General features: G+C 50.5%; 1 protein-coding gene across 1 annotated transcript; it reads left to right on the top strand.

Moving 5' to 3' along the window:
- The first annotated feature begins 856 nt into the window (after positions 1–856).
- On the top strand, positions 857–8,952 carry ADCYAP1 (adenylate cyclase activating polypeptide 1). Its single transcript, XM_075140671.1, has 4 exons — positions 857–3,169; positions 5,116–5,250; positions 5,745–5,840; positions 6,677–8,952. Exons 1-4 carry the CDS (start codon positions 2,775–2,777, stop codon positions 6,861–6,863), a joined length of 813 nt encoding a protein of 270 aa, XP_074996772.1. The 5' UTR covers positions 857–2,774; the 3' UTR covers positions 6,864–8,952.
- Positions 8,953–17,061: the final 8,109 nt, after the last annotated feature.

The raw sequence follows: 17,061 nt of genomic DNA on the forward strand, positions 1-17,061 counted from the left end.
GCGTGGGGAGGGAGGAGAGGAAATGAGGCGGTGTAAAGAAAAAGTAGCTGAAAGTAGCTTTTCTAAAGTGAAAACAGCCACAGCTTTAAAATGTATTGCCCGTGATTCTGGTCTCTTTGGAAAGAGGGAATATTTTTTTCCTGTTCTTTAGGCTGAGTGCGTGGTTCAAGCCTGCAAACCGAAGTTACTCACATAATCCCTTCTCCGCTTGTTTCTAGAAAATCCCGTGTTTACACCCGCTCTCAGAGTCATTTCAAAGGAAACATAAAAAAAACCCACCTCACCCCAAACCCCATCAGCCCCCAAAGCCCTTCCCGGGGACTGCGGGGGCTCTCCCGACCCCACCCCAGCCAGAGGACGGGGCTACCCCGGCCCGCCCGACGGTAGCCCCGCGGCGGCGGCCGCAGGCGCGCAGCTGCCCGCGCGGTGGCGCCCTCCGCTCACGGACGGTCCGCGCTGGCGCAGCGCCCGCCGCTTCCCGCGCTCCGCGTCCGCGAAGCGCGGGGAGCGGCGGGCGCTGCGCCAGCGGTCGCCGACGGGAAAGCCCATCGGCACGGAATGACAACTGGGATAACGTCCTGCTGCGTCCCGAGTCCTGAGTCGTCGTCGTCGTCCCCCCCCCCCGCCCCCGCGCCCCGGCATTCGCGTCGGTGGCCATTTCTACGGGAATAATTCATTCACGTTAAATTTCCTTTATCTCCGGAAAATATTGAAACCTTAAATGACCATAATAGGAATGTAATTGTATGGTGTGTTTTTTGTTGTTGTTGTTTTTGAGAAATCGATTTGGGCTCAAATAACTCATCTAAGCATGTTACACCAAACCCATTCAAATAGGAAACAGGAGAACTAAATTATTGCTGCTTCCTGAACTCTCTGCTTATGATCCCAATAATTAAAATGTGCAGTAATGGCTCCTGCAGCCTGTACTTCTTTGGGTAATTCTCGGAAATGAAGGGCTGATTTTCGGCCGCTGAGGCAGGAAAGCGCGGGGACGAGCGCAATCTCAGAGGCCGGGAGCCCGCCGGTGGTCCGCGCCCGCCGCTCGCCGCCCGCCGCATCGCTTGGGGGAAAATAATCCCGGCGGCGGGGAACTCCCCAGAGAAGGGATTTCCCTCCCAGCCCCTCCGGCAAATCAACTTTTTTTTTTTTACTTTTTTTTTCTTGTTTCTTCTTTTTTTTTTTCTCTCTCATGGCGATCCTCTCCCCTCCCGCTCTGCCAAGCGCTGCCGAGTCGCACATCTGTCTCTGCACAAGGCGGGGAGAGGGTCGGGCCAAGGGAGGGGGGGGAAAGCCGCCCCCGCCGCTCCCGGGCCGCGGCCGCCGCGCGTGGGACCCTCCCCGCGGGGCGGCCGTGGGACCCGTCCCCCGCGCCCCGCGGCTGCGGCGCAGGCGGAGCGGTTAAGGCGCTGCTGGTTTCCCCGGGGGGAACCTTGCGTAATGAGAACAATACTAACAATCCTTAAAAAAATTAAAAAAAAAAAGAAAAAGAAAAAAGAGAGGGGGCTCAGGGAAAAAAAAAGGCACTCCTACCCCCAAATCTCTGTGGAAGTGGGGGTTCCGCGCAGGGGCTGCTCCGCCTGCGCGCTCAGCGCCGGGCGGCTCCGCGGGGGCCCGCGCCCAGCGGTGGCCCCGGGCTCCGGCGCGGGGCGAGCTGGCCCCGCGGAGAGACGCGGAGCAAACCCGCGGGGGAGCCCGCCAAGTCCGGGGACCCCCACCCCACCCCAAACCGCCCTCCTCCGCCTCCTGGTCCCTTCTCACGGCAGGTAAAACTTGACCGTGGCGAGCATCCCTTTAGGTTTGTGGGATAGGTTGGGGGGGGTTCCTGTGGTTGCTGTTTGGTTGTTGGTTTGGGTTTTTTTTTTCCCTAATTTTTTTTTTGGGGGGAAGTGTGAGTTGATGTTTATGAGAAGCTTTATGACTCCTGATAAGCTCATCTTTGAGGACGACACAGAACTGTGTTCCTTGAGGAATTGGGGTGGTGACGTCTTTTCTGATACCCGATTATTACGTGACTGGGGAAAAAAAAAAAAGGCATTTGATTCATGAATAAAAATCCGGACACCACCACGGGGGCAACAAACAATATTGCCCGTCCTCTAAGGTAACAAGCAGGCAAATGTTTACGAAGAGGGCTCTTGCTGAAGCGGGGTGTTTGCAAAGATTTTGTTGCTAATTGCGTATCAGACGGAAGGCTGCGGAAGGCTGGTCAAGTTTGGAGCCACCGAGCAGGAAGAGAAGAAGAGGAGAAGGCTGAAGGCGCTCAGTGAGGGGAGAGATCTGGGGAAGACAGCATCGCACGCAGCCAGCCCGCGGCTCCCCGCCTCCGCTCCCTCCCGGGCTCGCTCGCTCTCTTCCCCCTTCCCCTGCGCTCCCTTCTCCGGCGACATCTCGCTCCATCCCTCTTTCTCCCTTCCCTTGCAGACTCCACTCCAGATCTGTGCTGCTACCTGCAAACTTTTTTCCCTTTATCTTTTTCTCTTCCCCCCCCCCCTTTCTTTTTTTTTTTGGAGTGGATTCCTCTAAAACCAGCAAACAACTAACTGCTGCTTTTGCGTCTTCTTCATCCCGCGGGTCCTTCGCCCATCGGAGAGGCGATGCCACGAGGGTTTTAACTCCTTTCGGCGGCAACTTGGGAGACAGCTCTATTTTTCCCCCCCATTTTGGGTCTTTATTTTCTTTTTTCTTCTTTTTTTTTTTTTTTTTTTTTTTTTAAAGACCTGCCCTTTTAGTTTCGCAGCCAAACGCTCTTAGTGCCGGGTGTTTAGAATTTAATGGTAAGGACACGAGGTGGCTCGCCGGGCCTTCCCGCAACGCTCCCGGGGCGGGCGGGCGGGCACCGACGGGGCGGGCGGCGGCGGCAGCGCTTTGCGCCGGGCACCGCTTCGCGCCTCTCCGCGCCGCTCCGCGCCGGCACCCGGCTGCCCAGGGCTCTTGCCCCCAGGGACCGCGCTGCCTCCCTCCCCCTCAGGCTCGGCCGGGAGCTTGGTGGGTCGTGGGGTGTTTTTTTTTCCGTTTTTTTTTTTTTTTTGACAGCGGTTTTCTTTTCCCTTCCGCACAGAGTGGCAATGTGTAGCAAAGCGATCCTAGCACTCCTGGTCTATGGCATAATAATGCACTGCAGCGTCTACTGCTCACCTGCGGCCGGACTTCAGTACCCGGCGCTCAGGTAGGTCCGTCCCCCGCCCGGGGGCTCCGCCGGGACCCCTTCAGACCCCCTCTGCCCCGGCTTTGCTAAGAGCAGAGGAATCCTACCGGGGAGGAAAGTAGAAGGGGACCGGGCGACGGGGGGAGTCACCAAACGAACCCCATTCCACTTCGGCTGTGTGCCCACCCGCTCCGCCCCGGGAGAGGAGCTGCAGGGAGGGAGTCCCCTTCGACCCCTGGTCCCTTCCCCCAGGGCCACTCGCCGGGATCTCGGCTCGGTTAACCTGCGGCCTCTTGTCCCCGGGGAGCGAGGGACCTGCTCTGCTGCGTCTCGGCGGAGCGGGCCGAGGTCCTGGCCGCATCTCGGAGGGGCCCAGCAGCTCCCCCCCGCCTGTCCCCTGCTCTACACGGGCCCAGGCCGCTTTCGGTTGCCCGCAGCTCGCCCAGGGTGAAGGGCGAGCATCTCCTGCACGGACCGGTGGAAGCGGGGGGGACCCAGGTGCGCCGTTGCCTGCAAGCATGCGAGACCTGTCATGATTCGTGTAGCAGCATCGGAGTTGACGGGGATTCAGTCTCTTCCCCTGTTTACCTGTCTGTATACGACCTCCCTTCTCAAGGGGGAAAGCGGCTGGCACAAGGTGGTTTGGTCGTCTGTGTCTGTTCGGAGTTGTCTTGCTGGGTTCCAGCGCAGGCTGATGCCTGTGCTGTCCCTTTCCACCTGTGAGCTGGGGGCGTTTGGACCCCGCTGTGTTTGGGGCAGGAGTGGGGGACCTCCAGAGGCGTCGGCACAAGCGAGTTTCCCACGTTGGGCCGTGGCTGCGGGCGCGGGGTACCCGGTCCGGGACGGCCTCTGGCAGCCTGGTCCCACCCTGCTTGGAGCCTGCTTGGGCGACTGGTGTTGCTTGGCTTGGGGAGAGTTTTGGGCTCGGTGCTGTTGTCCTGCCCGACCGGGGCTTGGCTCTATTCCGGGGTGCCCTACGGGGGATACCGCCGTGCCGCTCGCCTGTGAGCCGGGGCGATGCCGGGCGCGCAAGGCTATGCAAGGAGGGTGTCTTTTTTGGGGGTCCGAGATGTCCTTGCACGAACAGGGAGCCCGTCGGGGCTGGCTCAGAGCAGCCCCCTTCCCCTCCCCGGGCAGAGGGGCTGCAGGGCACCGGGCTCGGTGGCCTGCGGGGCCATTAGCCGGCAGCAACCCGGCTCTCTTCATTCAAGCGCCTGAATTAGCAGGAGTGAAACACTTTAGCGGCATCTATTATTAATACCTCCGCTAAAGCTCACAGACAAAAATAGCTGCCTGTAACGTACAATGACCTACATCGTACTGCAGAGAGGGAGGCAGAGAGCGGAGGGGGGGCTGTGGGGGGAACAAAACTGGTGCAGAAGCACCATTCAACGAAAAACAACAACAGGCGAAGCCCCCCCCCGGCCCGGCGGGCGCTGCGGGGAGGAGCGGGGCGCGGCCCTCCGGCCCCGGCGGCGGGGGCTGCCGCTCACCGCCCCGTCTCCGCCGGGGAGGCTGCTTGGCTCCCGCCCAGCCCCCGGCACACAGACGCGTGTGTGTGCGTGTGCGTGTGTCTGTGTGCGCGGCAGCCTGCACGCCTGTGCGTGCGTGCGCTCCACTCGGGAAGAACCAGCCGTGGCTGTGGCAGAGAGGGGCTGTTTCTCGGGCCGGGGCGGGGGCCGGGGGGAATGGGAGGGGGGGGATGTTTGGGGCTTTTCCCGGAGCGCGTCTGACGGCGGGTGTGTTCCCTCCTCCGTGGTCCTGCCCCGCGGAGGAGGCGGAGGGCGGGGATGGGGAGCGGGCGGGCGCAGGGAGGGGATGGGGGCAGACGGACGGGGCTCCCGGGGCGCCCGGGTCGGCTCCGCCGGGGGGCGGCCACCAAGGCAGCCGGGAGCCGGCGGCGGGGAGGGAGCGGGGCGCCCCACGGAGCCCGGCTGACTCCTTCCCTTTGCTGCTCTCGTTGCCAGGCTGGAGGATGAAGTCTACGACGAGGACGGGAACACCCTGCAGGACTTCGCCTACGACCACGAGCCCCTCGGTATAGCGAATCCGTCCTCCGTGCTAGGCGAGATGTACACCTTGTATTACCCACCGGAAAAGAGGTGACTGCAACTCGCGGGGTGTCAGGCGTGAATTTTGAGCCGGGAGCAAAACGGGTCTGGCCGAGCCGATTTGGGGAGAAAGATAATACCCAACAAGCCAACAGCAACAACAAATATATATATATATATAAATCCCGAACCCAAACAAACGACCACGCTGCCCGGGTCTCAGTGCCCAGTTTAAAGCCTAGAAGAAACGGAAGAGCCGCCTTACCTCCAGCAGCGCGGGGGAGGGAGCGGGGGAGCCGCCCGCGCCGGGGAGGGCTAGCGATGCTCCCGCAAACGGAGCAGAAATGCCCAGCCAGCGCGGAGCCGAGCAAGTGCGGCGGGGAGGGGTCTGGGTGGGGAAGAGGGGTCCCGGGGGACGCGGGGAGATGCCGCCCTCCGCTCACTGGCGGGGAGGGACGGTCACCGCCACCGCCCGGGCTCCCGCACCCCGCCGCAGCCGGCTCCTGGGCCTCGCCGCTCATCCGCGGGCTCTTCCCTCCGCCCAGGCACGCCGATGGGATCTTCAACAAAGCCTATAGGAAACTCCTGGGCCAGTTATCCGCCAGGAAATATCTGCACTCCCTGATGGCCAAGCGGGTCGGGTAAGGGTTTCTGCTCTTTCTTGTTCCGCGGTGGGCGTTGGTGCTGCTGTAGCGGAGGCGCTTAAGAAGCCGCGGCCGGGGGGAACAAAGCTGCCACGGCCGGGGCTGGGAATTCGTTGCGCCGGCGGTGAGGCTGGGGGAGTCCGGGTTCCCAAACCTCCGCCGCCCGCGGCCGCGGCTCCCAGCCCGCGCCCGGCGCAGCGTGAGCCCGCCTGTCAGCGCAGGCGTTCACGGAGGTTTGTTTGGTTTAATACGCTCGGACATATATATACATATATATCTATATATGTGTGTATGTATATATTTGTACATATGTCTCTATAATTTTTTGCAACCGGCTGATTTAAAATTAAGAAGTTGGGCGGCCTCCGCAGTCTGCTGGGGGGGGGAGCGGTCTGTCGGAAGCGACGCCCAGGGCTCGGCTGAAGCGGGGCGGGGGACTCGGCTGCAGCCCTGCGCACCCTCGTGCGCCGGGCGGGGCTCCCCGGGGCTCCCCGCCGCCGGCGGGGCAGGGGCGAGCCCGGTGCTACCCGCCGCCCCTCGGCAGAAGGTAACACGTTGATAAAGCCCCGGGGAAAGCCGCTCTCCCTGCCGCGATGAATAATTCATGGCGGGGAGATATTGTCTCTCCCGCTGCCGGCTCTTGCGCGCAGCGCGTCGGAAGCGGGTTTCGGCGCGGCCTTTGTCTCCCCGCGTATCTTCCGCGCAACGTGTTGCGCCGGGGGCAGCGGCCTCCACGGGGCTGCGCAGGGCCGGGGGGGGCGGTGCGGAGGGGCGCGGAGGGGCGGGGGCGGAGCGGCCCCGCCTGATGCAGCTGTGCTTCTCGGTGCTTGCAGCGGTGCCAGCGGCGGCCCGGGGGACGAGGCGGAACCGCTGACCAAGCGGCACATAGACGGCATCTTCACGGACAGCTACAGCCGCTACCGGAAACAAATGGCTGTCAAGAAATACTTAGCAGCCGTCCTGGGGAAAAGGTATAAACAAAGAGTTAAAAACAAAGGACGCCGAGTAGCGTATTTGTAGCGATGAGTAACCAGCCACTCCTGTGTATACAAAGTCCTGAGAGAGAGAGAGAGAGAGAGAGAGAGAGAGAAACCCAACAACAACAAAAAAATCTAAACAAAAACAAAAGTCATTTCCAAACTGACTGAACAATCACCGCTCCTGTGTTATCTAAACATGTATTTATGTATGAAGTAAAGCCATTAAATGAATATTTTGATAATAATATTGTTTTTCTTTTGTACAAAAGCACTAGAGAAACGCACAGATCTACTTTGTGGACCAATCATTAAGTTATATATAATTTATAAATATATATATATAAATACTACTACGAATACTAAAGAACAATTCTTCATATAAAGCCTGCAAAAGAACAAGAATTCGCCTGAGCTGTTTATGTTTTTATATAAAATAAATAGAAAAAAAAAGACAATCATTGTTTTGAATATTACTCCTATTTTTGTAACGGAAATTAAAAGGATAGTATTTTTATCCGCGACAGGGTCGAAGACATTAATTTTCACCATTTGCTACTGTACATAGAGAAGGATGCCCTGCTCCCAGGGGATTATGAGGAGAATGATTTGTGAGAATTGGCGAAGCAGATTCTTCCCCCGGTGAGTCTCAAGGCAGGCTCCTTTGCCACTAGCCTCTCCGAAGGGGCAACGTCCCCTTTCCTCTAGATTTCGATTTTTTTCCCTTCTGCTTTCTTTGATTCCAGTTGTATCTGTATTAGTGTCTCCTCAAACAATGAACTTGGAGGATAATTCTCTTGTGAAAACAACAGCTCGATCCAAATTGTGCATCTCTGTTGCCTATCGGAGGGAGAAGTAGTTTAAAAAAACAACAACAAAATTCAAAACAAAACCAAAAGAAGCCAAACCCCAAACCCCAGCCCCTAAGTCCCGAACCAGCAGCAAGGATAGTAAGTACTAAACCCCGTGCACTGCTCCTTGGCTGGCCGGGCAGAGTTGCAGAACAAAGCGAAAGCGGAGAAAGGACCCGTTTGGAACGAGTGGGGAAGTGAGCGGGGGCAGCCCCCGGCGCGCCCCGGGGCCGGAGCCGGAGCCGGTACCGGTGCCGGTGTCGCAGGGTCGAGGGAAGACGAGGCGATCCCACCTCCGATCCGCTACCCAACTGCCCCGGGCAGCTCGGTACTGGACCTGGATGCAAAGTACAGTGTGTTACTCTCCAGTGCTGTCCATGCTTCTCATCATGTGTAATGAGCAGGGTTCTCGCCTTTGCATTTTTCGGTCGGAGTTGCTCTTTTCTTTGATTGTTTTTTCTTGTAGACCCTCCCGCCTCTCATCCTCTCTTCGCACTTTTCCGAGCTCTGTTTAACCCACCTGAGTCACCTTTTTGGGTTATGTTCTTTTGGGGAAAAAAAAAAAAAAAGATTGTGAACGCTCTCTCACTCCTTTGTTCTGTTTATGCAAGCTCTTATTGTACAAGTTTAGGAACCCCTGTTGTAGCTACCACTAAAGAATTATGCACTACTACGAAAGTTTTTGTTCCTTGTTTATTGAGTTTGGAGGTAAAATGTATTTTTCTACATTCTGGCTTATTGCTTAGTAAAATTTATTTCATAAAACAAACTTTTGTCATAAAAGAATGTGTAGTGTTCACCTGTGGTCCGGTTTCTAACGAGATAAACCATTTTCACCTCATCTCTCTATGTACGGACTCCTATCTTACCTTCCGCCCGGGGGACAGTAAAGCAGCAGCGAACCCGGCCGGGGGCTGCCCCATCCCTCCGCCCGGGCAGGTGGCGAAGGAGGATACGCAGGTACCTGCTTCCTTCCAGCTCACCACCCAAACCTTAGAGGAGTCTTTCCAAAGACACAAAACGAGCCCCGCATTCAAGACGTCGGAAAGCAACCCCCCCCAAAAAAAAAAAAAACAACCAAACCACCAAACCCCAAACCAAAACCAAAGTCGCGGGTAAAAACCTCCTTCCCCGGCCGGGAGGAGCCGCCGGCCGCTGGGGAAGAGAGAGCGGCGCGGGCAGAGCCCGGCGGCGGGGCAGGCGCTGCCGGCACCGCTTGTCCGGGCTGCACGGGCCGCCGGCACCGCCTGCCCGGGCTGCCCCGGCGGCTCCGCCCGCCCCGCCGGCGCTGCCCGCCTGCCGCCGGTGCGGGCCCCCGGGGCGGAGGGACGCGGGGCGCAGTTTGCAGCTTTCGTGCCTTCTCTTCACCTTGTAAATCGCCACGAGTTCACGGATGGCTATTTAGTGGCCCTACGATGCTGCAACACATCGGCTTGCGTTTTAGTCGTACTTCTTCTGTTCTTCGGCAATGGGCAGAGTTTGCTGTGTTTGTGTCGGCTGTGGTATAATGACATAGGGCTCTCTTGACGTTTTATTTATGACCTTATCCGTTAGAGTTCAGTGGCTAGTCGCAAGCATTATGAAGTGATCACCTAGGTTATTATCCTTTGTATGGTTTTTTTTTTTTAGAAATGCCAACAGCCTTACCAAAATCTGAGCGGATTTGAGATACAGTCATAGTTTAGGTAGATGTTAGTCTTGGAGAACTTATTTTGTGTGCAAATGAATATAAAAAGAAGTTAAACAAAGTATTATTACACACATGATATCTATAACTAGGACTTTGATAACTGTTATATAAAGTGTGTAAAGTTTGTATTAATAAATTTTTGTAAACAATGCAATTTCGTCTAATGTTTGGGGGAGAGAAATCTAGAACCTAACAGTGAAAGCTGCATTTCATTTACCTTTTTTTTTTTAATTAGTTCATTTTTAAGCAGCGTTGTTCTAACTTTTCATGCCTGGGATATCTTTTTATTAAGTCTCCACATTTTATCATCAAATAACCTCTAACATTTTTACCGATGCTTACTCCTCTGTTCGAGTAAACTAAACAGAACCGCTGAAGTAAAGAGTCTAGTACCACACACACCAGCTCAATAATAGTCTCTAAAATATGCAAACCAAACCAGTCGGTGCCTATCGTCCATTCCTCTAACAATTCCTGTGCTTAGAAGCCGTTTATTTTAAGCGGAATGGGTATGTTTGACGAGATCTTCACCTAATCCGGTTTTAATGAACATTCTCTATGTGATAATGGGCTTCCCAGCACCACCGGGCTTGGGCCACGGCAGCGTCTTTCTTTGGATTAAAAATGTACTGGGCTGTCCTAAAAAAGGATACCGCAACACAACAAAAAGTGTCTTAGGTTTTACAGGGTAATAGGTGGCTACAACGAAAAAGCACAGGCAGGGTAGTTTGTCGGCACAAAGTGGAGGTCAGGATATCCAACCTTTAATCTTCACTTTAGTTTAGCAATCGCTGCGTATGTTTATTATTTTTATTGTAGCTCAGGGACTTTACTCAAGTATGTGGGAAAGTAACAGCAATTTAGTTTAAACTAAGCTCTATTTCCTTCTAAGGTCATACAATTAAAAAACAAAGCACAGGAATTAAATGACAATTTCCTAGCAATTTATTTTTCAAAACTGTAAGTCCAGGATTTGAAACAGATGGGTCATATCCTCTCTGCCACGAATTCACCTTCCAGGCTAGTTTCAACAACAGCATTTTACTGAATAACTGGAAAACACTGAGAGAACTTAGAAAGCTGGTGGTCTCAGTGGTATGCATTAGGAATTAGTGCAAGGCGAGATAAAAGTTCTGATTAAATGCAGATGAGGTCAGAGAAGAATGCAAAAAAATACCTGTTGGGGGGAGGGAGAGAGGACAATGATTTCTCAGTCCGATAACATAAGAAAATCAAGCCACTGTTTCCCAAAGGCAGCATGCAGCGAAAAACTGCTGTTGGGTTTATTCAGTAATTATGCAGTGCTCATACATATAATCACACTACATTTCCTGCCCATCTAAACTGAAAATGTGCTTAAGAGATCCAAGCTGAAGACCTTCTTGGTATTGGTAGCTAGAGGATGAAACTTGGGATTGGTCCACCTGAAAAATAAGGGCTTCTTCACCAATCCTGGCACTTGTTGAAGATGTGCAGAAGAGGGAAATTCTGCTGCAGATGATATAGAGATGGTCCTAGCCTCACTCTACTGAAATTCCTCTTTACCAAATCAAATATGATTTCATGAAGAAGCTCAGCTCTACCCCCAGTGATTTAAATTGCCATCTGAAATGATACACTTGGAAAATGCACGATATTGAGTCTTAAAGCACGAGTTTTGTGGGGATTGCTGATGTTCTGTACGCTGCTGTACGACTAGCAGCAGAAATGGAGAAAACTGGCTGAGGAAACAAGAATGACTAGACAAGACATGATTTTGAAGCCTCGCATTGTAAAAACTTCCTGACATTCAGTCAAAGTGACAAATTTCAGTTATTAAAGGAGGCTGAACAGAGCAGGACAGACTGCTCCAGATTCCAGCCCTCAGAAATGTGGTGCAACACCACATTTGTCACAGAGCTACACTGGTCATCAAACCCAGAAGAGCCTGAAAGAACCGATTTCTGCAGAGGCCTGGTGTAAACCTGGCTGTGACCAGCATCTGCCGTTCACAAGATTTGCTTATGAGGGTGCTGACCTCCTCTCCATGTGCCTCTGGAGCCTTTCAGGCTTCTTGAAAAAACAAAGTTCATCTATTGGCTGTATATGTTTTCACCTAGAGTTAAGGGAAATAATAGAAAATCTGGAGGAAGTTTGATCTTTTGGGGACTTGTTACTTGACACTTTTGCAGCTTAATTGCCAGTTCCAGGCTAAATCATTTAGTCTTTCTTCAGGAAAAACCTTCAGGGAAAGCACATGCCAAAAAATTTTAAGGACCTCATGCTTAGCCTCTAGAAGTACATGTCCTCTTAGCTACACTCATAGATTTTTAAGACCCGAGGGGACTCTTATGATCATCTACTCTATCTTAGATAATACAGGGCATAGGATTTCATGGAGTCCTTCATTTAGCATTTAATTTCTGAGTGAGCTATTCTGTATGACAGCAGTATTTATTGCAAGATTTGCAGGAATGGCAAATTTGCTGGATAAGTTGTTCCAAATGTGGCCGTTTAGCACTCTGTTCCTTGTTTCAGTTTGTCTCATTTTTGAGTCCAAGAGATTTGTAGCCTGCTGAAGAATCTGTAATGCCTGTAGATTTTCCTCTTCACGTAGGCACTTAGGCAGAGATTTACTCTCCTCTATGCCCTATCTTTGAGATAACAAGGTTGATCTTTAAGCGCTCACCATGAGGGAGGTTTTCCACAGATAGCATTATTTCTGAACCATTTGTATTTATTAACATCCTTGCTAAAGTGTTGAGACTAGAAATGGTTACAATACCCAGCAACGACCACCTCGAGGATGTGGCAAAAAGTGGTAACTTTCCTCTTCTTCCTCAGGTGCTGCGCATTGCTAACAAGGGTCGCATTTACTCTCTTGGCCATTTCATCATGCAGGGAGATCATGATCTCTTCATAATCTTTTCCCACACCTAGCTTCTTTTCCGGATGATTACTTCACATGCACAGAAGCCCTGGCCTGGAAGTGACACCGTTGTTCTTGGTTCCTATTTTGTACTATGTCTTAAGTTGTGTTAAAGCACTTTTTCAAGAGAGTTTACCTTACTGAGCTCACTCTGGGAGACATTAACTTTTTTCCTGCACAACTACCATGTTTTGTCATCTCAACTGTCTCTGGCACCCATTCCTGTCACCTTTAGAAAGAATAGACCCATTCCAGCAATGTCATTTGTGTATTTGTACATTGTGATACGTGGGCCCAACCCCGCTCTGGTGCAGATCTGTGTAATTATGCCAGAGAAGGATTTGGCCCAGTCTAAGTGCAAATCCTGGGACAGGGCAAGTCAGAGTGACTCACAGCAGGCTGCTGGCCAAATCTCTTTCTTTTGCGCTTGGGTTCCTAGAAGCAATCCCATCCTGGTGTAGCTGAGGGCCTGTTCACTCTAAACCCACATAGGATGTCTGGAAGTGCTTTTTGCTAAAACTAACCATGGCTCAGTTACTTATATAGAATCCACAGAGAAGAGAAGTAGCACACGATGCATTAGAATTAATGTGGTTGAACTGCTAAGGCAGAATAAGTGTAAAACCTAATGCATCTTTTGCAATAATTAGTTAACTGCTGTTGATAGGGTTTATCCAAGCCTCAAAATGGGATTTAGTTTTGAACAAGGATACTTAAGAACCAGAAATATGCCAATTTACAAGCAGTGGAGACAAACATCCTGTTTGCCATTTATACAAGAGTGTTTGTTTTACAACTTCAATAATGAAATACCTAAGATAGATGGATGTATTGATCTCTGAAACAGTATAATTTCTTTATGTGGATCACAGAAAGAAGACCTCTTTCTCTTCAGGTTCTGAGATGAGTTTCAGATATTCCACTTCAAAAAGAACCTCATGGAGATTTATGGCAGTATGAAGTAGAGAAGTTGGACAGAGAAATGGCAGTCACTTCTGGTTCTTTTGTGGTGTCCTCCAGCATCTCAATATTAGGATATGAGGAACTGCATAGGTATAACTGGATGGGAAAGGATCTAGCATGAACAAACACCTCCCAGCTGACATCCCCAACATGGAAATGGGAACGGAGAAAGGAGAGAGGCCTTGAAAATGAACAGTTTTACAAGAAAGGGAATTGCCTTTTCCACAGATCCCTCAAAACAGGCATCCAGGACGGAGCCTGTTTTTCTTATTTGCTGGATCAACCACTTGGCAGTGAAGGGCCTACCGATTTCTGACAGGTGTTAAGGGGTAGAGACATTTTAACAAAAATTATGTATATTTTTCCTCTCTGTTACACATTTCTGAAAGTCTTGGGCTTTGTCCTCTGACTCTTTGCTCATATCAGAAAGGTTGGGCAGCTTCATATCCTGCCCATTTTTGTAGGGTTAATTTGGTCCTCTGATAGTGTATATCCAGTGTGGTATGCATATTTATAGGTGGAGAGGGCAGACTGAGAGAATAGTTGCCCAGGCTAAAGGGTTTACGATTCAAGATTTGACAACAGATCTAAATATATATTCATTTTGGACAGATTAGATTAGACTCAGCCTATGGCTGATCTTTGTTTTGACATTTATCTCCATGGTGAGAAGAATGGTTACTTTTGAGTGGTAGAGTGATGAATAAATGACTGCCTTTCCCTCAGGAGCGAAGATTAGTGTCACAAGAAATCAGCCATCATGTATGTTATATGCCGAACGTGTACTCTCTCAGTTCCCACTGCTTGGATGGGATTGAAACTTCCCTGACAGTTGGAAAGAATGAAGGGTGCTTGGGCAGTGTGGGAATCAGGCTGCTCTGAAAATGGTTAAACTTTTAATCAGTTATGAGCTCTTATGTCACCAGCAAAATAACAATGTATGTAAATTAAATTGTAAGAATAGCGCAAAGAAACCTTTCTCTCCCTTGCTATGTATATATATGCATATGCGTATGTATATACACATATTTCTAAACTAGACAAAAATGATAACACATTCCAATATTTATGTATTGGCCATAGCTAAACTTAGACACAACATCTAATTTACACTGACGTCTTTCTTTAACAAGTTTTGTAAGAGGAATGATTTAAGTTCAAGGAAGTGCAGTGAGTCATCTGCACGGTGGCTGAGCTAAGTTTAGAATCAAGGGGAAGTTTGGATCTTCTGGCTCCAAGATTTTCCCTTTACATCTCTGCTTTTCTCAAACATTCTCAGTGCTCCAAAAAAAAAAAAAAATAGAAGAAACTTTCTTCACAATTTCTTTTCTTTTCTTACCTGACTTTTTATGTATCCTTGGTTCTCTGGTCTTGTATGGTAAATCAGTGAGTTTAATCCAATGAGCTGATCCGAGTTTTTAAAATCAGGTTACCTGATGACCTTGCAAATATTACCTTGTGACATGTCTGTTTCAGGAGAGCTGAGATTAAAACACATAAACGAAAACGTGAGGTCTGTTCAAGTCATACCCGAGCAAAGAGGTGTTCCCCGGTTGCAAGGAAACAAGCCAGACGAAGCCGAGTGAGACCAGCCCAACCCAGCCCACCCAGCCCAACCTCTGTTGCTACCTGCCTGCTATAAAACTACACATAGTTATTCTCTTCAGCTCTCTTTCCTCCCAAGACTTTCTGTGGGTCAATAACTTTCCTGCCAGCCCAAGGGAACCATGCAGGTTACGGGGCACTGTAGCCTGGGTGAAATCCAGCTCATTCCTCCTCCGAGAGGTGCCTCTGAAAACAAACTCACTGCCAGAATGAGGGAAGACCAGTGCATTTTCTCTGGCTGCGGCCAGGCCGTTCCCAGCGGGTTACGAACCCGTCTCCTCTGCGCCAGGCCCGGCGTGCTCTTCTTGAGCAACATGGGTTAGAGCCTCGTGTGTTCCTCAACACTCTGGCGGCACCTCTCCCCAGCGCAGTCTGACAGATAGGTATTACAAGGCACAACCCGTCTCTGATACAAATCGAATGGTTAATCTGCTTTTGTACAGCTTCTATAGATTTTATCTATTATTCCCCTGGGCCAATAAATACACAAAAACTAAGGAAGACTGGCCAGATTCTTTAAGACTATGCTTGTTTAATGATTTCTGGTTTCCGTAGGTGGGTTGGGTGCATTGCTGTGTTTTGCATCAGGAAAGAGTCATGACACAGCTAAGAGGTGATTAAACCCGGGACTTTGTGTAGCATGCTGTATGCAGACAGGTGGAACATTCATACTGAAAGGAAGCAGTGTTCTGATTGCGTTTGACTTTGCTATAATAAAATGCAGTTATGTTTTATAACGGTTTCATTTCATTCTAGTTATGCTGCAATGACAGTCTTATTACACCACTGTTTATGCTTTTTGCTAAGCTTAGTCATTGTTTAATCTTATAAACAGAGAGTCAACTTCATGCCTGATAGTTGTTGCTCACACTCCTGAGCCCCAACACAGCTGGAGGTACCACGGGACGGGGACGTAAAATCAAGTAGATAACCTGGTCATTATAAGAGTCCTGCCAGGGGAACCCCATACTGTTGTTACTGTCCGGTAGAGCTGGACACTCAGAGAAAATAAAAATATTGGAATCTCTTGAGTCTATTGAAATCTATTAATTATCAATTATCAGCACCCAACAGGAGTGTGACTGCAGTCACTGTTGGCCAATGCTTTACTCAGTCTTATTTTACCAATAATGATGGTGTTAATGTCAATGGGGCCACAAGCAGAAGGAAAATGCCACTCAATGTGAGTGAGCTTCATCACAATCTGACCCTGTCTTATTAAAGATGACTTTTTCAGCATGTGCAGTCTTCTCATATTGCAGATCAGTGGTTCCTAAAGGGTGGGCTTCAGAGTCAGAATATCACAATACTTCCTTGTAACTTCACAGTGAGCAGCTGTCACTCTGGTAAGATAAATGCCACCTTTTATAAACTGCAGTTACCGTTCACTTTTCTCCACTCTCCTTGTATCTCTGCTTTGACCTAGTCTGAGTCATTCTCTGCATGGGAAACGTTTCCTCCTGTGGGCATACATATGACTGGGGTTGTGTACTGATAAAAGGGGTATAATGTTTCCTCTGACTCTGCAGTGAAATGCTTCTGCCTGGAATTAGGATGCTTGGTATTACAGTGAAGACACAAACCAGCAACGGTTTGTTAGATTCCCCTGCTATAGGTAGATGCCAGGTGGAAAAATAGCCTTTAAGTGGCAATGAATGCCTTGCCCGTGCACCTGCGCAGGCGAGCACAACCTGGGAGTTGTGCAAGGCAGGAGCAGAGGGTGTCCGAAGGCTATGCTGTACCCACTGTGCAGAGACCTTGTGAAGGCACCAAAGGGGAGGAACTTGGTTCCTCCACATTTGAATAGTGAGAAATAAGGACTGACTAGTTTCCTGCTCAGCTCTAATGGCAAGAACTTAGGACCATAAATATGGACCAGGCCAAAGGCTAGCCCAGCAGCCTGTTGCTGATGGTGACCAACAGTTTCAGAATTCTACAAATTAGGGCATGTGGAAGGACCATCTTTGCCGAAATGAGCATCTGGCCATCAGTAAATTGCCTTTAAATAACTGTTTAACAGCCCAGGTGGACCTCCATCAATTTGGTGGCTTCCTTTTAACATCCACTTTTATTTTTAACTTTATTCTAGCAATGAATTTCCCATTTTAGTTATGCACTATATGCTCGTGCTATTTGACAAATTACATTGTTACATGCATAACCACCCTTGAAGACTCTTGAGTATCTATAGTCAGAGTATAATTTCTTGTATATTCCCAGGCAG

The sequence above is a fragment of the Calonectris borealis genome, chromosome 2 (genome assembly GCF_964195595.1).
Source record: "Calonectris borealis chromosome 2, bCalBor7.hap1.2, whole genome shotgun sequence".
Lineage (NCBI taxonomy): Eukaryota > Metazoa > Chordata > Aves > Procellariiformes > Procellariidae > Calonectris > Calonectris borealis.